The 25,940-nt window shown below is 48.2% G+C and overlaps 1 protein-coding gene across 2 annotated transcripts in view; it reads left to right on the top strand.

Annotated features, from left to right (window-relative positions):
- UBN2 (ubinuclein 2) overlaps positions 1–25,940 on the top strand; it is a 371,797-nt gene that overhangs the window by 15,191 nt on the left and 330,666 nt on the right. For both annotated transcript variants that reach the window (XM_030207117.1, XM_030207109.1), the window contains exons 2-3: positions 1,916–2,008; positions 12,770–12,871. In XM_030207117.1, the coding sequence (XP_030062977.1) occupies positions 1,916–2,008; positions 12,770–12,871 (195 nt within the window). The remainder of the gene's footprint in view (positions 1–1,915; positions 2,009–12,769; positions 12,872–25,940) is intronic.

The raw sequence follows: 25,940 nt of genomic DNA, 5'->3' as shown, positions 1-25,940 counted from the left end.
AGGCTTCGGGGGGCACGCACCCCTTCTTCTTTTGCCTGACTCACCCAGGAGCCTGGTTTCCCATCTGGTTTACGAGGGGTGGTTTTTGCAGCATGGGCCCAACGAGGACTCATTCGATTTCAAGATTTTTTAGATGTGGGAGAGTTTATTTATATATTTGTTACATTTGTATCCCACCTATTTGTAGGCTCAGTCTGGCATACATAGTACTGGAGAGGCCTTTGCTGGCTCCGGTGTGAACAAATAAAGGGTGATGTTGTGGTAAGATCAAGTTCATGTGGCACATCCGCATTAGGGAATCGGAGAACGGAAGAGTTGCGGTCTTTCGAGGGATTGAGGGAGTCCCATGGACTGCAGGCCTCAGATCTGTATGTGTATCTACAGGTTAAGCATTATATCATAAGCCAGGGTTGGTTGCGCCAGGATCCAGATGATATTGAATATTTTGAGAATCTGTGGGCTTTTAAGGGGAAAATGGGAAGAGCGATTACACATATATATGGGTTTATCAGGGGTCACGATTTTGTACAACTGCCCTATATGTATGCCTGGGAGAAGGACTTGGGGGGCGAACTAAATGTGGTTGAATGCAAAAGAGTATGTCTGGAGGTAAACAAGGCTTCTCTATGTGTTTTAATTAAAGAAAATGCCTATAAGGTATTAAGCAGGTGGTACTATACACCTGATAGAATAAGGGCAATGTTTCCTGGATCCACTGACCAATGTTGGAGATGTGGCTCTGAACGGGGACCTTTTATCATATCTGCTGGACTTGCCCATTGATACAGAACTTTTGGCAAGAGGTGACTAAAAACTTATCCACCACCTTGGAGGTTTCTTTTCCTTGTGACCCAAAGTGTTGCCTTCTTGGATGGGGCAATCGCAGAGGATTAAATTGGCAGGGTTGTATTAAACGGCTCTGATTAGCTGCTGCAAAGACATGTATTGCATCATGCTGGAAGCAGAGCAGAGGACCTACAGTACACAGCTGTTTGGTAAAAATAAAGCTGGTAGCTGAATTGGAGAAGTTCACAGATCGCAGATTAGGATGCTGCGATCCCACTGCGGAAGAATGGACATATTTGGACAAGTTATTAAAAGTTCTTTAATGGGTGAGGGGCAGGGAGTGGGAGTTATATGAGTTTGGGGGGTGGTAAGAGGGAGGGAGTTGGGATGTGGGGGGTTTTAAAATGGGAAATGTGGAATGGTATAAGTAGTGGAAATTTACCTTGGGATTGGGAGATAGTTATTGTTCTGACGATATGAAGTCATGTGGGGATATGTTGCCCTCTTGATGTGAGTTGTTGTAACTTCCAAAATTATTCTCATTAAAAATTTAAAGTAAAAAAAAAAAAAACGGTTCTTGTAGTTACACAGTGAAATCCAGTGGTGGTGGTTTGTGTGTTATGACACAAGTAGGAAGGAGTTCGATATAGTCAGCTCACTGTGACAGGCTGGAGAACTGTTTTCAGTCTTGTTTTTTTTACTTTGAGACTCACCTATTCACATTCCTTGTAATGTATATGACTGCCATCCAGAGCTCTGTTTCTCCAGTCAAGTCTATTTGTTCTTAAGCTACTGAAATGACTGGCACAGCTTCCTTTTTCCAGATATAGACTAAGTGCAGTCACCTGTGGAGTTTAATAACCCCTTAGGTATTAGTGCATCAGTACTTTTAGCAGTAGTGCCTTTTTTCTAAATTTTTTATTTTTTTAAGCCACAAGGGAGTGTGTACTGCAAGAAAACTGTCAGATTGCCTGTAGTTCCTTTCCAGGTTTTTATGGTGAATGAGATTTAATTCTGTCTTGCTTTGTTACGTAACTGTTACCTAATTTCTGTAGTTATCAAATGTTTAGGAACTCATGGATTTCTATAAAGAGGAATAAAAGCTTTTTGTTTTTCTTTTTGTCTTTAGAAGAAATCTCTTCACTCAGAAGACCCATTTAATGATGATGAGCGAGAAAGGCAGGAAGTGGAAACATTGGCCAAAAAGTTTGAAGCAAAATATGTAAGTATATATTGCTTTAAAAAAAAAAAAAAAAGAACTTTAATCTTTTTATTGAATTTCAAACCCATACAAACAGCAAAAAAAAAAAAAAAAATCATAGATTACAGGATATCATCATGTATAATAAGAGGTAGTAGTAGAGTGGAAAAAAAGACAAAATATAAAATATTCTTCATGAAGACGAATCACAAAATTTTAATAACGGATCCCAGACTTTTTAAAAGTGATGATCCAAAGAGCTCTGATGATCTGCTATTTTTCTTTCATATTTAATTACTAGTAAAAGAGGCCCATTTCGTAGAGAAATGAAATGGGCGCTAGCAAGGTTCCACGCCCCCCTCCCTACCTCCCTCTCTCTCCTCCGAGTTCCATGCCCCCCTTCATCCCTCCCTCCCTCCGTCTCCTTCGAGTTCCAGGCACCCCTCCCCCTCGAGTTGCAGGACCCCCTCCCCTTCGAGTTCCAGGACTGCCCCTCCCCCTCGAGTTCCTCCCCTCCCCTTTGAGTTCCAGGACACCCCCCTTCCCCTCCCCTCCCCTTTAAGTTCCAGGACACCTCCTCTCCCCAGGACACCCCCCTCCTGAGTTCTAGACCCCCACGCCTCTCTCTGTCTCCCCTCCGAGTGCAAGCACAATCTGTCCTACGGCAGCTCCTCGCCTTCCAGCGTGCTGGCTGTAATTTAAAAATTGTTACCTCGGGTTCCGGCGTCTGCAGTGAAGGCGAGCGGCGCTTCAGCCTGCCTTCCCATCTGTCTCAGCTCTGCCTCTGGTCCTGCCCTTCCGGAAACAGGAAATGAGGGCGGGACCAGAGGCAGAGCTGAGACAGATGGGAAGGCAGGCTGAAGCGCTGCTTGCCTTCACTGCGGACGGTGGACCCCGAGTTAAGAATTTTTAAATTACAGCAGGTAGGCGAGGGGCTGCCACAGGACAGGTTGTGCTTGCAGTCGGAGGGGAGTCAGAGAGAGGGAGGGAGGCGCGGGGGCGTGGATCTCAGAGCAGAGGGGGGTGTGTGGATCTCATAGCAGAGGGGGGCGTGGAACGGAGGGAGGGGGGATGCAACTCGGAGGGGAGGAGAGGGAGGTAGGGGGGCATGGAACTCGGAGGGAGGATAGGGGGAGGGAGGGGGGCAATTGTGTACTCACCTCGAATGTTGTGTGGTTGGCTGGTGCTGGCTTCCCTTCCCTCTCATTTCCCATTGGTCCGCCCTCTGACGTCATCGCCAGGGTGGACCAATGGGAAGTGTGTTACGAACCCAGGCATCCAGATGGAGGTGCAAATTATTATATAGAAGATTATATAGGATATTGCATATAGAGAAGCACCAGAACTTGTTATAATATATATAGTTTACCCAATCTACATTCTTATTGATGGTTGACAACAAAAGAGGGCAGATTCAGCTACCTGATTCCTGGCCTTGAACTCATCTGGTACACCCCTAGGAACCCCTATGCTGTTTATATAAATTCTATCATCAAAAGAGGTATTTAAGGTATCTCTCTTTTGTCTATTATGTAACTTGGGCCCTTCTTCAAATGCCAGGGTGAATGGTATAGCCAATTGTACTAATGCACATGTGCCTGTCTAGTCTGCAGGCAGGGTTGGCCTGAGAATTCTTCCCCTGCAATACCACCACACATCTGCCCTGGCTATTTTCAGGTTTGAATAGTTTCCACTAGCCTGCTTCCCAGTCACATTCATCACTTGCATGCATGTGTGTAAAACTCCTACCTGCCAGGTTGCCCCTTCTCCCCATCTTGAAAGACAGGCTGAATGGTTCCCAGGACCTGGTGAGAAGGCTGGTGGTATTAGTACATCTTTAGGGCTTAGTGCCGGGAACAGCAGTGCCAGGGATTTGCAGGAGTCACTTCCCCATGTTCCTTCTTCCTGAAACAGTGCTAGCATACATCTAATTGCATTGGGATCTGGATCCCATCCCAAAGGGAAAGGGGTAATTCGAGCCACCGGCCTGCCTGAGGCACATGTGTAACAATCACTTTTGGTCAGACTTGCCACAGTAAATTTGACCCATTCAACCCAGGAATGTATCTCACCATATCCTGTTTCTATCTCAAATGTTTGTCTCAAATCCTTCACCTCTATTACTTGCGCCACCTTAGGATCATTTAGAGGTGGTTGAAATGGCTTTATTATAGGCATGTTTGTTTCATTCTGAGCATCCTGATTCTTCTTTTCCACAATAATCTTTAAACAGTGTGTTACTGGATCCGTTCCTGATGAATCTATCCCCATCCCAAACAGAGTGTTATTTATGTCTTTCGTATAGGCCTTACCATTAACCTCTTCTGTCCACTTTGTACCAATGATTGTCATGAAAACTGTTTTAAACTCCTTTTCCCTACAGTCAGGCTGAGAGGATCCTTTAAGGGTGGAGATCTGGGGCTTAGTTATTTTTGCATCTATCCCACTAGGTTTAGCAGTCCATCCCTGTGCCCTTGTAGTCCACAATACATAATACTAGGTCTTACAGTGTGCATCTAGACTAGAGAGCTGCACGGCTTCCGTACCCGTGGGAATCCCACGGAACCCGCGGGATTCCCGCGGGGACGGAGGCAGTTCCTGCGGGGTTCCCGCGGGGATGGAAGCAGTTCTGCGGGGTTCCCGTGGGGATGGAGGCAGTTTCTGCGGGGTTCCCGCAGGGATGGAACCAGTTCTGTGGGCTTTCCATGGAAGTGTAAGCTGCACCTGCACCAGCCTCATCTACCGAATACCAATTTTTTTGAGTGCTGTCTCCTCCTCCTCCTCTTCTTCCTTGCTTTAACAGCATAAATGTGGAAAGTCTTCCATTAAGAAGGTGGTAGAGTCACAAATGATGACGGAATTCAAAAAGGCATGCTAACCTTAAATGGCTGCATGTGTGCGGATATGTCAAGTGACACTTAGATGGCGACTCTGGCTGTGATGAACTAGAGCTGATACCTGGCAGACTTGTATGGTCTGTGACTCATACATGGCAATCTGGTGTAGGATGGGCTGGAAAGGGCTTAGACAGCAACTTCAGTGGCTGGAACATGAGGACAGTGCTGGACAGACTTTTATGGTCTGTGTCCCACAAATGAGAACATGAATAGGCTGGAGTGGGCTTCGATGGCAACTCCAGCATTTGGAACATAAGGATGGGGCCAGATAGACTTCTGTGGTCTTTGTTCCAGAAACACGAAAGAAAGACCATAATCAAGTATATAATATCACACTCGTTGATTTAATGATGAATTGATCATGAGTGTGACTATTGGACAGAGTGGATGGACCGTTCAGGTCTATTTGCTGTCACTTACTATGTTACTAATAATCCTCTTTGCTCCCAGGCTGGTGCACAGACCTCAGCTCTGACACAGGCACGAGAATCAGTTGTCACCTGACCTACTGGTGTGTGCATGTGGCGACCTCTCAGCACACACTGCCAGTGAATCAGAGACAAATCTTACATGTGTGCACCAGAGTGTTCCAAGTTCCAACTTCCGTTCCTTCCTTGCCTACAGTGCTGTGGCTCAAATCCAGAGAGAGACTGAGGGAGCTGACTGGAACTTTCTTTTATGTACTATTAAATTCTTACGGGGATGGGTGGGGATGGGTTAAATTCTTGCGGGGACGGGTTGGGATGGGTTAAATTCTTACGGGGATGGGTGGGGATGGGTTAAATTCTTGCGGGGACGGGCGGGGACGGGTTAGATTCCAGCAGGGACGGGCGGGGATGGGTAAGATTTCTGTCCCCGTGCAACTCTCTAATCTAGACACATATACTTGTCTTCCCTGCTGTATTGTCTCTGTGCTTTCAAATCCCCATAATCAATCAGGTTGCACACGTCAAACTTAATCACCTGGGGTTTAGTGGTTTCATTTATCCTTATTGTGAGCTTCACGGGCTTATTCTGAAGAGGATAAAATTACTTCGGGAGAGTGTGGTGTGTGACCCTGAAAGCTTTAACATGACTCATTAACATCAGTGTTACGATTACCAATAAGGAAAGACTGAGACCGCTCATGTTAGACAAATCAGTCTTTGGACTGGTTAAAGATAACAAATTCCAAATCATCTCCTCCGTCCCCCCTAGGTCTTCCACAGAGCCTTTCCTTATCTAAGCAGTAGAACAAAACTAGTCCTACAAGTTGCAACAATACTATCACTGCTATTTCTATTTCTTCAGTCTGCATTTAGGAGAGGATATATGCACTTTCTTCGAGGACAAGCAAGGCTGCTTGTTCTCATATGTGGGTCGGCGTCCACGGCGGCCCCAGGAACGGAGATTTTTCTAGCTTTGCGACAGCCAGCAAAGCGCGGGACTGACGCACTGCGCATGTGCAGCCATCTTCCCGCCCGTGCGCGTCCATTCCCACCTCAGTTTTTTCTTTTCTGCAGTGGAGAGGGGCTGCTGCTTGTTGTTCTCTCTCCCTCAGGTCCCAGGAAAAACGTAGGCGCTTTTCGCTTGCTATTTGTCGCTTTTTTTCTTGTTTTACGTCGCAGTACTCCCTTTTTTGTGCCCTTAGTTGGCACAGTGGAGACATTTGACTTCGCCGCCGCAATTTTTCCGCTGATGTCATCGACGCCTTCCAGTGGCTTCAAGAAGAGTGCTCGGTGTCAGCGGTCGATCTCGGGCACTGACCCGCACTCCTGGTGCATCCAGTGCCTTGGGCCCGACCATCGCCCAGACGCTTGTAAGTTGTGTCTTAGCTTGAAAAAGCGGACACAGGCGTCGAGAAGAGCTCGTCGGGACAGTGTTTTTTGAGCTCTGACTGATTCTTCGGCATCGACTTCGACATCGGCGGAGTCTATACCGGGGATGGCATAGACATCGGGAGCGCAGGTAATGGCTGTCCAAACTTCACCTGTAACTGTGAGTAGTGAGCCGTCGAGCAGGCCTCCACCTATCTCAAAGGCTCCTGCTGTGCAGGCCCACCGACCCCAAGGAGGCGTGTGGATTCCACGTCCTCGTCGGTACCAAAGAGTACCGGTGACGTGCTTCGAGCGAAGGCTAAGAAGCATCGGCACCGGTCTCCCTCAAGGCACGATGCCGGGAGCTCCGGGGCATTGAGGGATTGGGCACCTGGAAAGCGCCGACACCAAGAGGAGTGCTCACCCTCCATACAAGAGGTGTCGGTGCGTCGATCTTCGGACAGCCCGGTACCGCCTCCCAGGCCTTCATAGATTCTGATTTCGACTCCAGTACTGGCCCCTCAGCCTTCCTCGACAGCAACTGTGGAGGAGAGCATTCGAGCCATTCTTCTGGGTCTTCTGGAAGAGCTGCTGCACCAGGGTATTCCGGTGCCGGGGCTGCCTGCGCCCTCTGTACCGTCGATGGAAGCGGCGGCTGGCTCCGTGCCTGTGGTGAGGTCTCCGACGCTGGTACCGCTTGCGCCATCGGCCTCAGCTGCCACCCAGGTCGACTCCCTGTCAACGTCGATGGAGGGAGCTTCATCGCCGCTGACATGGGAGTCGACCTCTTGACATCGCCATCGAGGACATGGTTCCTCGGTGTCAAGACAGGCCCAGTTTTGGACTGTAGTTCGTGAGCTCTTGTCCGATACCGAGGAGGATGCCTCCTGGGATGAAGGGGAAGACCTCAGATATTTCTCTTCCGAGGAGTCTTGTGGTCTTCCTTCTGATCCCACTCCTTCACCTGAGAGGAAGCTTTCTCTGCCAGAGAGTCTGTCCTTCTCCTCCTTTGTCCGGGAAATGTCTGTGGGCATTCCCTTCCCTGTAGTAAATGAGGATGAGCCCAGGACTGAGATGCTCGAGGTCCTGGACTATCCTTTGCCACCTAAGGAGTCATCCACTGCCCCTCTGCATAATGTCCTGAAGGAGACATTGCTGAGGAATTGGATGAAACCATTATCTAATCCCACCATCCCCAAGAAAGCGGACTCCCAATATCGGATCCATGGAGAACCTGAGTTGATGAGGTTGCACGACTCTGCGGTTATGGATTAGAGAGCCAGAAGTACTAGAGATTTCGACTCTGCGCTCCCAGGGCGAGAGGCTAGGACTTTAGACTCTTTTGAGAGGAAGGCCTACCAGTCCTCTATGCTCGTGTCCAAAATTCAGTCCTACCAGCTCTACACGAGCATTCACGTGCGGAATAATGTTAAGCAACTGGCGGACTTGGTGGATAAGCTCCCTCCAGAGCACGCCAGGCCTTTTCAGGAGGTGGTCAGGCAGCTGAAGGCGTGTCGTAAATTCCTGTCAATGGGTGCTTATGACACTTTTGATGTTGCATCCAGATCCGCTGCTCAAGGTATAGTGATGCGCAGACTCTCATGGCTGCGTGCCTCTGACCTGGACAATCGGACCCAGCAGCGGCTTGCGGATGTCCCTTGCCGGGGAGGGGGGGGGGGGGATAATATTTTTGGTGAGAAGGTCGAACAGGTGGTAGAGCAGCTCCACCAATGGGAAACCGCCCTCAACAACTCTCCCATCGGGCGCCTTCAGCATCTACCTCAACAGGTAGACGTTTTTTCAGGGGAAGGAGGAATGCTCCCTATGCTTTACAATAAGTGCAGGTACAATCCTCCTTCCCGACAGCCTTCTTAGGCTCAACCCCAGCGCGCTCATTTGCGTCAACAGCATGCGCCCAGACAGGCCCCTGCAGCTCCCCAGCAAAAGCAAGGGACGGGCTTTTGACTGGCTCCAGTTGAGCATAGCCGCCATAAATGTACCTGTGCTGGACGATCTGCTGGTTGGAGGGAGTTTAAAAAGTTTTCACCAAAGGTGGCCTCTCATAACCTCCAACCGGTGGGTTCTTCAAATAGTCCGGTTAGGGTACTCCCTCAGTCTGATATCCAAACCTCCAAATTGCCCACCGGGAGCTCATTCTTACAGCCCCCAGCACAGGCAGGTACTTGCAGAGGAACTCTCCGCCCTTCTAAAGGCCAATGCGGTAGAACCCGTTCCACCAGGGAAAGAAGGGCTGGGATTCTATTCCAGGTACTTCCTTGTGCAAAAGAAAACAGGTGGGATGCGTCCCATCCTAGACCTAAGGGGAACAATTATCTAGTCCGAGAAAAGTTCAGGATGGTTTCCCTGTGCACCCTTCTTCCCATGATTCAGGAAAACGATTGGCTATGCTCTCTGGACTTAAAGGATGCTCATACCCATATCTCGATGCTCCTAGCTCACAGGAAGTATCTTCGGTTTCAGCTAGGAACGCAGCACTTTCAGTACTGTGTACTGCCCTTTGGTCTGGCGTCTGTGGCCAGAGTGTTTTCCAAGTGACTGTAGTCGCAGCATTGCTACGCAGACTGGGAGTGCATGTCTTCCCTTATCTCGACGATTGGCTAGTGAAGAGCACATCGGAGGTGGGTGGTCTTCAGTCCATGCGAATGACTATTCAAGTGCTAGAACTACTGGGGTTTGTGATCAATTATACCAAGTCCCATCTCACCCCAGTTCAAAATTGGAGTTCATTGGAGCACTGTTGAACACAAGGACAGCTCAAGCTTTTCTCCCCGAGGCAAGGGCAGACAATCTCCTGTCCCTAGTGTCTACGGTTCGAGCATCTCAACAGATCACGGCTCAGCAGATGTTGAGGCTTCTGGGTCACATGGCCTCCACAGTTCATGTGACTCCCATGGCACGTCTACACATGAGATCAGCTCAATGGACCCTAGTTCCCAGTGGTGTCAAGCTGCATGCAGTCTAAAGGATGTGATCCAACTGTCCACCGACTTTCGGAATTCCTTGCAGTGGTGGACGATTCGGCCCAATCTGACCTTGGGACATCCATTCCAAATTCCTCAGCCACAAAACGTTCTGACGACGGATGCATCCCTCCTGGGGTGGGGGGCTCATGTAGATGGGCTTCACACTCAAGGAGCTTGGTCCTTTCAGCAAAAACCTTCTGGAATTAAGAGCGATCTGGAACGCTCTAAAGGCTTTCAGAGATTGGCTGTCCAACCAAGTAATCTTAATTCAGACAATCAGGTTGCCATGTACTACACCTACAAGCAGGGAGGCACCGGGTCTCGCCCTCTGTGTCAGGAAGCCGTCCAGATGTGGCTTTGGGCATGCCGTTACGGCATGTTTCTCCAAGCCACTTACGTGGCCGACAGGCTGAGCTGGATAATGCAACCTCACGAGTGGTCACTGAACATGGGCGTAGTCCGCAAGATCTTCTGAACGTGGGGCACCCCTCAGTGGATATTTTTGCCACTCAGATTAATCACAAGGTCCCTCAGTTCTGTTCCAGGCTTCAGGCCCACGACAGACTAGCGTCAGATGCTTTTCTCCTGCATTGGGGGACAGGCTTTCTGTATGCATATCCTCCCATACCTCTAGTAGGGAAGACTTTGCTGAAACTCAAGCAAGACCGAGGAACAATGATCCTGGTTGCTCCCTTCTGGCCTCGTCAGATCTGGTTTCCTCTTCTTCTGTCAGATCTGTTTCCTGTTGTCCTCTGAAGAACCGCGGAGATTGGAGTGTTTTCCGACCCTCATCACCCAGGACGAGGGGTCGCTTAACTATATCCCAACCTCCAGTCTCTGGCTCTCACAGCCGGGATGTTGAGAGCTTAGAATTCGCCTCCTTGGGTCTTTTAGAGGGTGTTTCCCGACGTCGTGCTTGCTTCCAGAAAAGATTCCACGAAGAAGTGTTACTTTTTCAAATGGAGGAGGTTTGCTGTCTGGTGTGACAGCAAGGCCCTAGATCCTCGCTCTTGTCCTACACAGACCCTGCTCTGAATACTTTCTACACTTATCAGAGTCTGGTCTCAAGACCAACTCTGTAAGAGTTCACCTTAGTTCGATTAGTGCCTATCATCGCCGTGTAGAGGGTAAGCCTATCTCTGGACAGCCTTTAGTTGTTCGCTTCATGAGAGGTTTGCTTTTGTCAAAGCTTCCGGTCAAACCTCCACCAGTGTCATGGGATCTCAATGTCATTCTCACCCAGCTGATGAAAGCTCCTTTTGAGCCACCGAATTCCTGCCATCTGAAGTACTTGAACTGGAAGGTCGTTTTCTTGGTGGCTGTTACTTCAGCTCGTAGAGTCAGTGAGCTTCAGGCCCTGGTAGTTCATGCACCTTATATCAAATTTCATCACAGCAGAGTAGTCCTTCGCACGCACCCTAAGTTCCTTCCTAAGGTGATGTCTGAGTTCCATCTGAACCAGTCAATTGTCTTGCCAACATTCTTTCCCCATCCTCATACCTGCCCTGGTGAAAGCAGTTTACATACCTTGGACTGTTAGAGAGCATTGGCCTTTTACGTGGAGCGGACGAAGCCCTTCAGACAGTCCGCCCAGTTGTTTGTTTCTTTCAATCCCAACAGGAGGGGAGTTGCCATCGGAAAACGCACAATCCTCCAATTGGCTAGCAGATTGCATTTCTTTCACTTATGCCCAAGTTGGCCTGACCTTACAGGGTCATGTCACGGCTCATAATGTTAGAGCCATGGCTGCGTCAGTGGCCCACTTAAAGTCAGCCTCCATTGAAGAGATTTGCAAGGCTGCGACGTGGTCATCAGTCCACACATTCACATCTCACTACTGCCTTCAGCAGGATACCCGACGCAACAGTCGTTTTGGGCAGGCGGTGCTGCACAATCTGTTTGAGGTTTAAAATCCAACTCCACCCCCCTAGGCCCATTTTGATTCTGTTCCAGGCTGCAGTCTCAGTTCTTTTTGGTTTCAGGTCAATATTTATTTCCTCACTGTTGCGAGGCCCAATTGACCAATGTTCATTGTTTTGGGTGAGCCTGGATGCTAGGGATACCCCAATTGTGAGAACAAGCAGCCTGCTTGTCCTCGGGGAAAGCGAAGATACTTACCTGTAGCTGGTATTCTCCGAGGACAGCAGGCTGATTGTTCTCACAAACCCGCCCTCCTCCCCTTTGGAGTTGTTATTATGGTTGTTCTTGTTTATATGCTTTTTGATTAAACTAAGGAGACACGCTCGTGCATCGGGCGGGAAGCCGTTCCCGCATGCGCAGTCCATCCTGCTCGCGTGATGGAATGTTCCCGAAAATCTTCATTTTTGCTGGAAAAATTTTTCTTCCAGTTCCTGGGCCGCTGTGGACAATGACGACCCAATTGTGAGAACAATCAGCCTGCTGTCCTTGAAGAATACCTGGTACAGGTAAGTATCTTCGCTTTTCCTTTCCTTTAGTCGAGTCAAAGCAGTCTGAGTTCTGCCCTGGAATTTGTAGTCTTGGGACTTACTGACTTTCTGCTTTTCTCGCACCTGGTATATAGTTTAGGTTAGAGAATAATTGTGGAATTTAGTTGTTGGAGTGGCAGCTGGGGCTTTTGACCTTACACTGTTTTGGCAGTGACATACTGGAAAGTTACAGCAGAGCAGCAGTCTGTATCCTGGTAATGTCACTGGAAGTTTCAGCTCTCTAGGAAAAGGAACACAATCCCACTTGTCCAGACTGGTGTGGCTTGACTGAAGGAAAGGAAATTAATAGGTAAGACTTGGGTTATGAGTGTTGTTTTTTTCTCCTCTCTGTGCCTCTCTATTTTGTATCTGTTAATATAGTTGGTGTGAGACTATGTATGATGACAGCTTTAAAAGAAAAGGTGGCTTCTAACCTGTAGTTGTCCAAAGATGTCAGGTGAATAAAGTCTCACAATCGCTCATATTCCCTTTTAAATTTTATTAGCCTCTTTTCTGGGTACTCAGAAAAGAATTTGTAAGTTAGGTAGTTGATGCACAATGTAGTAGCCCAATCTTCTGGAACCTCTGAAAGTATTAAATGCTATCTTTGGAAGATAGCTATGGATAAGTACTTAACCAAACAGTTTTTCTGTTACAGGGTGGGAAGAGCCATCGGCATAGGAAGGACCGACTACAAGATCTTATAGATATTGGCTTTGGCTATGATGAGACTGATCCCTTCATCGATAACTCTGAGGCTGTAAGTAATTAATTTATGTAATGAGTTAATGGAGAACTAATATAAATAAACTTTTGATCACTGTTAGCTTCCCAAAGAAGTCCTTTGACATTGCATGGCAATGGAATATCTGCTTGAAATTACTTTAAGATCTGTGCAACTTCAATTTTTCTTTGTATAAAAATAAAATTCTGGTGTCTTGAAAGCAAAAGGCTAGATGTACTATAGTATGCTACTGTATTAGTATGCACTAGTGCAGACTTTTAGGTGTACTATAGTATGCTACTTAGGATGCACTAGTGCAGTTTCTCCAAGAACAAACAGGATATCAAGTTCTCACTGATGGATGACATCACTGATGGAACTCGGTGCATGAAAGCTTCTCTGTCTTAGATACATCTGAAGATGAGCTGTTTGTAGAGTCAAACACATACAGTAGTATTTCAGCCCCCTCGCTGCCTTTTTACCTTTTAAATAAAAAAACGTTTCTATACCTTGTTTACCTCCTATCCTTCCCTCTTTCCCATCTTTTAATTTATATTTTATTGTGAACTGCCTTGTGGCACTTTGTATAATTTGGTGGTATATCAAGCATTCTTAAAAGAAAAGAAAGAAAATCCAAATTTTCAAGTTTGGTCAAGATAAAATTTAGAAATTGAACTGTGCAAATGTGCTACCTCGTGTTCAAAACCCAAACTAAAAGGACTCCAAATAGTAGCTGTGGAGATAATCCTGTTGAGAGAGCTGTGAATATGTTGACACCATCAAATCACTTTTGTGGCCATTGTATTCTGTATATCAGTCTAGAAAGATGGCTCAAAGAGAAGAAAAAATATTAACCGCACCAAAGAAAAAACTGCAAGCCTGTTGAGTGGATCAAAAAAGAAAACATTTAACTTCAGAAGTGGTAAACATCTAATTAGGGCAACCTTAAGAGAGCGTCAGGACTGAAGAAGAAATATGTTTGTCAGTCTTGATGGAGAAAAACTGAAGGAAGTTGCAGAGCCAAGATAATATTGATGCTAAAGGTTTTGCCATTTTCAGAAAGCTGTGGAAGAATCTGTTTGTTTGGTATCAAGGGAAAAATGAGTCTGGTGGGAAGGAGAGGGAGTGGTAAAGGGGAATGGGGTTGCCAGACTGCGAAGGACGTAGGGCATCAGGTAGAAACTATGGAGCATCTGAGGAGAACTTTGAATTTTTTTCAATAAAGACTCTATGGATGTTGTACCTTGGTACAAAAAATAAAATCTGAGTTTCCTTTGCGTCTGGTCTCTATCATTCTGAACTATTGGGCTGTTACCCCTGCCTATTTAGCAGATAGAGGTAGAGAAACTGATCTTCCTAGTGACATCACCAGTAAGAGGTGCTCACTGAAAACCTCTAGTATTTCTTTATGTCCAGCATATGATAGGTTGTTCAGGTTGTTCCTGGTCCACCTTCCAATAGTCCAGACTAAAGCTGCCCAGTTTGGTCAGCGTGCTCCCTGGTTGAGCACAGAGCGTGTGTCTGCTGCCTCAAGTCATCACCTGTGGGCAAGCACTTGGTGAGGCTTGCTGCTCAGAACCTGCAGGGCATGTGGGTCCACAACTCCCTTCTGCCCCCGTCATTCTCTTGGGCCCACCTTCCCCCCCCCCCCCCCCCAGAGCTCCCCTGTAGTTCCAGGCACCCTTGTCAAAAAAAAAAGGGCTGCCTGATTTAGGTTTATTTCTTTGTGAAGGAATAAAGATGGTTTTAAAACAAAACAGCTGCTGCTACTTCAAGCAGTGCTTCAAGGAAATAAGAAATAAAAATGAAAGAAAGACAGGGCAAAATCTCACCCTGATTGAACCATCTAGGGGAAGGCAAAATTGGCGGCATCCCAGGCTGCAGTTGGCAAATGTTCCAGCAGGTCCTTGTGCACTGTCCACATGGCTGGACATGCTGACTGGCCAGTGCTGTATGGCCTATGGAACCTGGTATCTGAGAACAACTGCTGGCTCCCTTTGCCCCTCCTGTGACAGACTGTTTCTGATGTTGGAAACGGTCGTAGGAAGGGTGGGAGATGGTCCTTGATATTGCCCATGTACCCTCAGCCAGGACATTGAGATGGTAGTGATGGTTGCTTACCTGCACTGTCTTTCCTACCTGGATGATAGCTGATCTGGGCTGACTTGGTGGACGATTCCATAGGGACCACTTTACAGAATATCCTGCTCTTGATGTGTCTAGTTTGTTTAGTGAACTGGGCGAAGAATCACCTCTCTCCCTCCTAGACCATATAATACTTTGGGGGGGGGGGGGGGGGGGGGTAATCATTTACGTAGACTGCCCCTAATACCTTTTCTCATGAAGGAGCTCACAGACAAGCTACAGGTCCAGAAGTGCAGCCTCAAAGCTCCCTGGGCTTATCTCTACCTGCTGGGGCTGTATGGCGGCAACCCTAGAAGTGGTGCCCATGGTTTGGGCCCATATGTGCCACCTTTAGGGATTCCTGTCTGCCAGGTTTTTGACTGGTGTCTGCCTTCTCACTCAAAGCACTGTGAAGTCTCGACTGGTGGGCCAATCCGTCACCTCCTTCAGGAGACTCCGCTGGTTCTGCCCGATTGGGTAGTTGTTGTCGATGCAGATTCTTATATAAGATTATTGAATACAGATTCCTGTATAAGTCGTTGGTGAGGCCCCACCTGGAGTATTGTGTTCAGTTCTGGAGGCCATATCTTGCTAAGGATGTAAAAAGAATTGAAGCGGTGCAAAGAAAAGCTACGAGAATGGTGTCAGATTTGTGTTACAAGACGTATGAGGAGAGACTTGCGGACCTGTATATCCTGGAGGAAAGGAGAAACAGGTGATATGATACAGACGTTCAAATATCTGAAAGATATTAATCCACAAACGAACCTTTTCCGGAGATGGGAAGGCGGTAGAACTAGAGGGCATGATATGAGATTGAAGGGGGGCAGACTGAAGAAAAATGTCACGAAGTATTTTTTCACGGAGAGAGTGGTGGATGCTTGGAATGCTCTCCCACGGGTGGCGGTGGAGAGGAAAACGGTAACGGAATTCAAACATGCATGGGATAAACATAAAGGAATCCTGTTCCGAGGGAATGGATCCTCAGAAGCTTAGCCGAGATTGGGTGGCAGAGCCGGTGGTGGGAGGCGGGGCTGGTGGTTGGGAGGCGGGGATAGTGCTGGGCAGACTTATACGGTCTGTGCCCTGAATATGACAGATAAAAATCAAAGTGAGGTATACACAAAAAGTAGCACATATGAGTTTATCTTGTTGGGCAGACTGGATGGACCTTGCAGGTCATTTTCTGCCGTCATCTACTATGTTACTATGTTTTGATTGTGGAGCTCATTGCTTGGGCAGAGTGGCAAAAGGATATTGGTCTCCTCTTGAAGCTTCTTGGTTCATTAAAAATTCCTACCACTGATTCGAGGAAGAGTGGTCTCAGTGATGTCAAGCAATGCCACAACAGTGGCCTATATCAACAAGTAGGGGAAGGCACCAGGTAGGTGATGCTCCTGGAATCTGCATCCTTTGTCGATGGGGGAAGGCAAATCAGCATGCCTTGTCAGTGGTCCATATAGCTGGAGAAGACCTTGTTCAGGCAGATTTCCTCAGTTGCTGCCTGCTAGATCCAAGGGGAGTGGGAGCTGTAATACATGGCCTTTCAGCTCCTCCTGAGCTGGAGGGGACAGCCAGTCTTCAATCTCATAGCTTTGAGAAACAATGCCAATCATTTCTTCAGTTGCAAGAAGGAACTGGCCTCAATGAACATAGATCCACTGGTCCAGAGTTGGCCCAGGGAGGAGGAGCCTTTGCTTTCTGTGGCCTCTAGTAGGCTGAGTGCTGGGCAGGATAGTGCGGCATCCCTTTCTCATCCTGCTGGTTGCTCTGGATTGACCATGGAGACTGTGGTATGTAGATTTGATTTGTCTGTTGGTGGGTGAGCCTCTTCCGCTTCTCAGAAGTCACAGCCAGCTCGTACAGAGTCAAGTAGAAATGGAGGATCCAGATCTCTTCTGGCTTATGGTTCGGCCCTTGAGAGGCAGTGATCAGGGCCTGCAAGACTTTACACTTCCCTCACTTTGCCAGAACTTGGAAGATTTTGAGAACTGGTGTGGTTAGCATTCCCTTTCTCCTGGGATGGTGTAGAGTCGCAAGTGTTTGGGTTTCTGAAGTAGGGTTCTGAGCTCACTTAAGGTTCAGCTGGTGGCTCTCTCCTGTTTCTGGGGCAAAATCCTGGAAATTTCCCTAGCAGCTTACACAGAAATTGCTTGGTTCCTGGAGGGGGTTGCTCACATACCTTCTCCTGTCTGTCTGTTCCCTCTTGGGATTTGAATTTAGTGCTGAATGTCCTCTCAAGAGCTCTATTAATTAAGGTGTGAGGAAGTAGAATATTTGCAAAGGTTATTAAGGGCAGTCTGATTACTGAGTTAGCTTGAAAGGGTCTGTTTGAAGCAGTCCTTTTAGATTCAAAACTGTATATAGAGAAAAGGTCCTACTTAACTTTCTTTCTGAGAAGTTCTGAGAGAAGAGGACATTTTTCTGGTAAGTGAACATTATTTTGCTCTGTGCTTTGGGAACTTATTTATTTATTTGTTACATTTATATCCCACATTTTCCCACCTATTTGTAGGCTCAATGTGGCTTACATAATTCCGGAGAGGCGTTACAGACTCCGGTGTAAACAAATACAAAGTGATGTTGTGTTAAGATAAAGTTCATGTGACACAGGCACACTAGGGAATCGTACAATGGAAGAGTTGTGCTATGTCCATTACGTTCTTTAGTTTTGTTGTGTTGCAGAGATCAGGCATTTGTTTAAATTTATGTTTAATTCTGTTTATGGGGTTTAAAGGAGGGAATTGTAGGTTATTGATTGTCGCGTTCCACGCGCCTACCTGCTCTCCCGCAGCGGGGAACGGGAGTCAGCGGCCTCCGCGGCGCGGGAGGACGGCCGAAGGGTCCCTGCATGGGGGCCGGCGCTGCCGCGAGACTGGCGGGTCAGGCTGGGACCAGCGGCCGGCGACGGCGACCGCCAGTCTCTCAGGGTGGAGGAGGCCGGGACGAGCTTCGCGCCGCCCAAGATGGCGGCTCAGGGACGCGGGGGCCGACATCCTCTTCGCTCCGTAGCCAGGGGGCTCGGGAGCTCCGCCTACCTGCACCGTATTGGAGGACCAGGGGGTGACTCCGCCTGGGAGATCGGGCAGAGCCAATCCGTGGGGCTCTGCCGCCTCCCAGGGCCGGATTGGTGGGGTTCTCCCATGGGGGCGGGGTGGCGCGATATTTAAACACGGGAGCTAGCTGACATCAGCGCTTCAGGTTCTGTTCCCGAAGCCTGTGCAGTGGGTCCTTGGAGCGTCTTGGTGGACTTATCCAGAGACTGTGCTGATACTCAGATACGGATTGCTAGCCGCCTATGCTAGCCGCTTATCCAGAGACTGTGCTGATACTCAGATACGGATTGCTAGCCGCCTATGCTAGCCGCTTATCCAGAGACTGTGCTGATACTTAGATACGGATTGCTAGCCGCCTATGCTAGCCGCCTATCCAGAGACTGTAAGTATCAGCACAGGCTAACTACTGATTGCTAGCCTGCCCAGGGAGTTGCCCTGTGCCTGACTGCTGGTTGCTGATTGCCCGTTATTCCCGACTCTAGCCAGGCCAGTCCATCAACCCCGCAGTTCCAGCAGTCCTGCTGGCCGCCTGCAGCTGGGGGCTCAACCCCTGGTGAACGGCGGCCGCCGCGGGTGAAGATTTGGGGTTGCACGGCTGTCCTCTGAGGTCCTTCGGGGCCTTGCGGGACCTAAGGGCTCACCGACGTTAAAGACAAGACATTGATAGGCAGAATTAAAAAAAAAAAAAAAAAAAAGCAAACTTTATCAACTAGTCTCCATACCCTTTTCTCCCTAGTTTTAAAACTTGAACTTTGTACCACAGCATTAACAGACTCTAGGTTCCCTCTTCTACTATTGGGAAGGAAAATCTTGTACACCAGGAATTTCAGATCCTCTATTGAGTGATTGCCTGTGTGCCATTGAGCCACAATGGGTACGCTCATCTGAGGTGTCCCAAGGACATATATATTGGTGCAGGTTGTATGTCTGGAAGCATTGAAGGAACCAGTTTTTCTTTTAGATTCCTTTCCCTAGTATACACTACCATGACTCAATTGTTCTTAAAACATTTGTGATTCTCCAAGACATGCCAATGTCGGCGTATGATCTTCTTTATGTGTTGGGCGAGGAAAGAGAATCCAAGTGTGCATACGATATCTGGATATTGTCTCATGGTTCTGCTTTGTTGGAGATGTTGTCTATTGCTAGCTCATTTCTTGGCTTCACCTGCAGCGATATGTACAGTTGGGTAACTTCTGGTGGAAAATCTTTCTGAAATATCCTGAGCTTGCGTATTGAAATCTTCGGTATTGGAGCAAATTCTTCTAAGTCGGAGGAATTGACACTGAGGTAGGTTTCTCTTAAGGCTGCTGTTGTGGTAACTGGTAAAGTGTAAATGCATTGCGATCTGTTGGTTTCCTGTAGATGGTAGTTATAAATTGGTTGTCCTCTATTTTGATTTTTAAGTCAAGAAAATTAATTTCGCTCGAGCTGTAAATTTGTGTCTTGGACATTTAGCCAATCGTAGAAGGATTGTAATGTGTTGGTGTCTCCATACCACAAGCTGAAGATATCGTCAATGTATCTCTTATATAATTTGGTATGTGTCTTGACTGGGTGTTCTTCTAAATGTACTTTTTCGAAATTGGCTACATATAGATTAGAGAGATCAGGGGCCATGCTCGCCCCATAGTTGTTCCTTTCACCTGTTGATAGAAGGTGTCTTGCAAACGGAAATAGTTCTTAGTTGGTGCTATAGTGGCACACGTGAGGATTAAATGGTTTGGAATCCTGTGATTTGTTCTTGCACATAGGGTGTGTTCAATAATGTTAATGTATCTGTGAGATTTCCCTGGTTTTCTTGTGTATTATTGATCATGTGAGAAGTGTCTTTGATGTGAGAGGGAATAAGAGGGACAAATGGACGTAAAAAGAAATCTGTGAAAATAGAAAGAGGTTCCAAAATCGAGCCATTTGCAGACACTATTTGTCTTCCAGGTTGATTGGTAAGGGATTTCTGGATCTTTGGGAGTATATAGATGGTAGGAACAACTAGATCCTTTACCAGGTCATCCCCTTTTCTTGCCTCACTTTTCATTTCCCTCATTTCACACCTTCGCTCATCTTTCCATCAGTATACCCCCCCCCCCCCCCCCCCACTCGTATCTAAAATTGCAAAGTATTCACTATTCCCTCAAATTCCCACTCCATCTCTTATCCATAATTCTCTGCTGTGTTCCCCTTCCCCTCCCTCCCATCCACCCCCAGCCCTATCTCTCCCCCGCTCTGTTCCCCCCTCTATCCATACCCCTTAGCCCCATTCTTCTTCTGCTCCTTCCCCCTACTCCATCCATTTTCTGTTCCTTCCCTCAGCCCCCCACACCCCCAGTCCCATCCATCTTATGTTCCTTCCTCCCCCCAACCCCATCCATCTTCTGATTTCCAGTATCTCCTGTCTATTTGACTTTCTTTCTCCATGTCCACTGTCATTCCCTATCTGTTCTGTCCAGCACCCCCTCTCTGTGTCCCTGGCCCTATTCCCATGTTCACTATCTCCCCTCTGTGTACTCATTCCTCCCTCTGTCCTGCTTCTCCCCCTTCTTCCCCTTTCTCATCCTTTTTCTCTTGTACTCTCACCCCAGGACCTCTCCCTGTTCTTTCCCTTGCCCCCTACCCATGGTATTGGCATTTCCCTCTCTCTCTCTCTCTCTCTCCTCCCCCTCCCCTGATGCAGCATCTTTCCCAATCTGCCCCTCCATGTATCTTTCTCTCCCACCCCCTCATCCATGCATCTCCCCAGTGGGTCCAGTTTCTTTCCCCCTCTCTTCCCCAGCTTCTCATCCAAGCTCTTGCTTCCCTTTCCCTACCCTGTTTGGTCTGGCATCTTTTTAACCTTTTCCTTCCCGATCCACAGGTGCAGCATATCCCTCTCTCCATCTAACGCCCCACCCCAGCAAGATCCGGTGTCGCTTCCCCCCCCCCCCCCCCAAGGTCCAGTGTTGCTTGCTCTCTCCACATCCCCCTTTCCACCACGAGGTCTGGTGTCACCCACCCGCCCCACCCCACAAGGTCCAGTGTCACACTTTCTCTCTCTCTCCTTCCCCCCTCCCTGTCCTTCCCTTGAGTGGCAGCTTTTCCATCTTCCAGGCTGGTGGCAGCGTTAGCGAAGTAAGCATTTTTTCTTTGGCCTGCCCGGAAGCCGCCTCTCTGCAGCAGCCCGCCTATGCGGGAACAAGAAGTAACAACAGAGAGAAGGCTTCCAGGCAAGCCAAAGTAGCGTGCTTACATCACTGACGCTGCTGATGGCCCAGAAGATGGAAAGGGTGCAGCGGGATGAGAGGAGGAGCGACACCGGACCTTGCAGGGAGGGAGTGGAAGGAGAGAGGGAGATGGTGGATAGCTACAGTATAAAGAAAATGAGGAGGCAAGCTGTTTGGAGGGGGCAGTGCCCCTCACCCCCCTCCCCCAACTACGCCCATGATTTTTTAAGTTTAACATTTTTATTGAGAAACCACTTGAGAACAACTTCAACAAGCTCTGTATGATTTGATAAAAATGAATAGCATATAAAACAATACAGAGTAGAAAAAGGAATTCCATCCTCAAAGTTTTACCAAATTTTCTCCCACCCACATTGTGCCATTTTTAAGATTTAACACTTTTTTTTATTGATGACATAACAGGAAAATCTATACATACAATATTCACCAAACCCCGAAAAGGTTGACATGTTATAAACGTTATCATTTAATTCGTCGTCAAACTTTTGTTCCCTTACTAACTTTAATCCCCCCCTTCTCCCCCTCCCCCGACAAAGACAAAGAGAAACCACCCCCCAACTTCCCACCCTCTCCCAATCTGCCCGAGAAACCTCCAACCCCCAAAAACAAGGCACATCAATCTCATTTAGTTAGCTTGAGCTGCTGGAGTAAGACTAGACAATGCGTGAAGTTTATTAAGAATATTACTTCTAGCTTTAGGAGACACCACGTTGAGATAGTCCTTCCAAGTTAAGTAAAAGTTGTTTTGTGTTTTGAAATTAAGCAAAGAGTCTTGGAGTTCCAGCAAGAGTAAGGCATGAAAACGATTATGCCATTGCCAGAAAGAGGGGGCCCGCTCCAAAGTCCAGTTTACCAATATGCATTTCATACCAACCAAGTAGGCTTTATGAGCAAGTGCACTCTGGTGAACCATGCCCCCCCCCCCCTCTACCGGGGATTGACAGCCCAATAAAATACTTTTTGGTGAATGTCTGACCCAATGTCCCCCAATCCTTCCCAAAAACCTAGATACCCTGCTCCAGAACGCCGTGATAGCCGAGCACTTCCAGAAGGCATGATAGAAATCATTTTGGGTCGCTCTACAACGCTTGCACTGAACCGATTCTAAATACCCCATTTGACATAGACGTGATTGAGTTGTGTTTGCTCAGTAGGTCACTCTGGCCTGGCACTCCCGAAATTCTGCACTCCGTGTCCATTTACAAACCCCTCTCAGGTCCTTCAGAAGCTCCTGAGACGAAACCACCATCTGCAGATTCTCTGCCCACCTGGCTGCCACCTGACCCAAATCTCTCTGCGACCGGACTGCTATCAATTGCTTATATAACAGGGATATGGAAATAGGGTCACCCGACGGCACCTCAAAAAGGTCGTCCAGTTCGGCGGTCAGATCAACGCCCAGCGCCCTACGTGGTAGAGATGCCACATAATGTCGCACCTGCTCATACGCAAAGCAGGTCTTCCAATCTGAGGAATTTAAGTTCTTCCATAGACCTGATTGCTCCCTCGGGCCCCAACAAATGATGCAAAAATAAGATCCCCTTCTCTCCCCATGACCTCAGACCTGGATTTATCCGTACCCGGGCGAAATGCATCATTTCCCTGCAGGGGGAGTAAGCTACTACACCTGCAATCAAAGGACCATATCTTCGCCAAATCTTTCCACAGTGCCCTCAAAGGCCCTACCAGGACGTAGTCCGTATGTGTATAGGCAGATCCTTCAGCACCGTATGTAGTATGTAGAAAACGTGCAGAGGGCTGCACAACTCTTTTTCCATAGCTAATGGAGTGTAATCCTCTGTCTGCTGATACCAGTCCCCTAGATGATGTAGTAAGCAAGCTATATTGTAAAGTTTAATATCTGGAACTCCAAATCCCCCCTCTTTCCCTTTTCCCATAAGGTACTCAAACTTTATCTGTGGTCTCTTTCTAGCCCAGAAGAATTTAGAAAGCATGCTTTGGAACGCTTTCATTTCCCGTTGTTTAAGATAGAGCGGGATTGTTTGTAGGAAATATAGCCACTTGAGGAACAGCACCATATTAAACAGCGCAATACGACCCATCAGAGACAACGGTAACCCTTCCCATCTCCCAAGAGTCTCCTTTGTACTTGTTAACAAATGCCCTATATTGGTTGTCTAGGGTCCTTGGTGAATAGGATACCCAAATATTTAAACGCTGAGCCAGCTCTTTTAAAGGGGCAGTGTAATCTCTCCCATTGGTCCTCCCTCACATGGAGGGTCATAATCTCTGTTTTCTCTAGATTAAGGCAGAATCCAGAGAAGTCCCCAAACTCTGCAAAAAGTTCCATCAGGGATGGTAAGGATATCAGGGGGTCCTCCAACACGACTAGCAGGTCATCTGCAAAAGCAGAGATCTTAAGACTCGTCCCCTAGCTGCACTCCTCTCACCTCCTCCATCCGCTGGATTTCCCTAATTAAGGGGTCCAACACCAATACAAAAAGAAGGGGTGAGAGAGGGCAGCCCTGCCTAGTTCCTCGGGCTATCCCAAAAGTATCTGAAGCCTGTCCATTAACCCAAACTTCAGCATTCACTCCGTGATATAGGGCCATTATAGCGTCTTGGAAGAACCCCACCATACCATATGCCCATAAGGTGGCAAACATAAAATCCCAGTTGACCATGGTCAAAAGCCTTTTCGGCATCAAAACTTATGATTAAGGCTGAGGTAGAGTGATGCTGTATTTTCTCCAAGGCCCCCAGGATTTGTCTCATATTTCGTACTACTGATCTACCACGAACAAATCCGACCTGCGACTCCTCCACTATGCTTGGCAGTACCCTTGCAAGTCTGTTTGCCAATATCTTGGCAAATAATTTGGTCTCAAAAGGCAATAGGGAAATGGGTCTATACAAGCCTGCCTGCAGGGGGTCTTGGCCTTGTTTTAACAGCACCACTATTTGCGCCTTCCGCAGTGTTTCTGGCAAACCTCCCACCTGAACAAACCGATCAAACACCACCGTTAGGCAAGGCACTATATCCTGGCTAAGAAGTTTGTAAAATTCAGCAGAGTAGCCATCTCCCCCCTGTGTTTTATGCAACGGGCTGTCCCATATAGCCCAGCTCACCTCGTCCTCTGTAATGTCTCCGTTAAATTTTTCTTGTTGCTGGTTTGTGATTTTGGGGAGTTGTCCTGCTAAGTACCATTCAGCTTGAAGCCCCTGGTCTTCTGGGGCCGAGTACAGATTTTCATAGAACTGCTAAAGACCTCGTTCACCCCCTCTGAAGTATGGTGAAGCCCTCCCTTCGCATCTCGTATTTGCGGTACAAAACGTGAGCCCCCACCTGTTTCACTAGACGGGCCAACAGTTTCCCCTGCTTATTAGGCAGGGGAAACTGTTGGGCAGACTGGATGGACCGTGCAGGTCTTTTTCTGCCATCATCTACTATGTTACTATGTATTAGCATGTTTATATAATTGGTTTCTGAAATATTGATTAGATTTTTCTCCGAGGACAAGCAGGCTGCTTGTTCTCACTGATGGGTGACGTCCACGGCAGCCCCTCCAATCGGAAACTTCACTAGCAAAGGCCTTTGCTAGTCCTCGCGCGCCCATGCGCACTGCGCATGCGCGCCGTCTTCCTGCCCGAACCGGCTCGTGTTCGTCAGTCTTCTTTTGTTCGCGCTCGGTACGGTCGTGTTTGCGCCGTTCGCGCCCCTTAAGTTGACCCTCGCGCGTCTTTTGACTTTTCGCTTTTAAAAAAAAAAAAGGGATTTCGGAGATGGGCCTTTCGGTCTTTTTCCCCTTCCCGTATTTCCAGTTTTTGGCCCCGTTAAGTTTTCTTTCGTTTTCGGGGTAGGCCCTTTTGAGGCCTTGGGTCGAGATTTTTCTCCCCCTCTTTTTGGTGCCTTACCGCAATTACGAGTTTTGATTTCGCCAGTGTGATTTTTCCGCCCATGTCATCGAAGTCTCCCAGCAGCTTCAAGAAGTGCACCCAGTGCGCCCGGGTAATCTCGCTCACTGATAGGCACGCGTCGTGTCTTCAGTGTCTGGGGACTGGGCACTGCCCGCAGGCCTGTAGTCTTTGCGCCCTTTTACAGAAAAGGACTCAGGTAGCGAGATTGGCCCAGTGGAACGTTTTGTTCTCGGGCTCTTCGTCGGCATCGGCACCGGGAGTATCGAGTGCGTCGACGTCGACAGCGTCAAGACCTCCGCCCTCGGCCACGACTGTATCGATTGCATCGAGGCATCGACCCTCTGCATCGTCGGGGCCGAGACATCGGAAGGCTGCGTCGGCGTCGGTGGTACCGGGACCTCCACTAGTGCTGATGTTGTCGGACGGTGATGCTTCGACTGGAGTGCAGGTGAGGGCTGTCCATTCCCCTGCTGGTGGCGGTGAGCCTTTGGGTGGGTCTCCCCCTACCCTGAGGGCTCCTGCGGTACAGCCCCCCCGAGACCGACCTTCTTCGGCCTCGGCCCCGAGGAAGCGACGGCTGGATTCTACGTCCTCCTCGTCGGTACCGGGAAGCTCCGGTGACATGCTTCGTTTGAAAAAGTCAAAGAAGCATCGACACCGGTGGCCTCTTATAACCTCCGACCGTTGGGTTCTTCAAATAGTCTGGCAAGGGTACACCCTTAATTTGGCCTCGAAGCCTCCAAATTGCCCACCGGGAGCTCAATCCTACAGCTTCCAGCACAAGCAGGTACTTGCAGAGGAACTCTCCGCCCTTCTCAGCGCCAA

Source organism: Microcaecilia unicolor, chromosome 1 (genome assembly GCF_901765095.1).
Source record: "Microcaecilia unicolor chromosome 1, aMicUni1.1, whole genome shotgun sequence".
Classification (NCBI taxonomy): Eukaryota; Metazoa; Chordata; class Amphibia; order Gymnophiona; family Siphonopidae; genus Microcaecilia; species Microcaecilia unicolor.
Note: the sequence above shows the minus strand (reverse complement) of the source record. Positions and strands in the feature narration are given on the sequence as shown.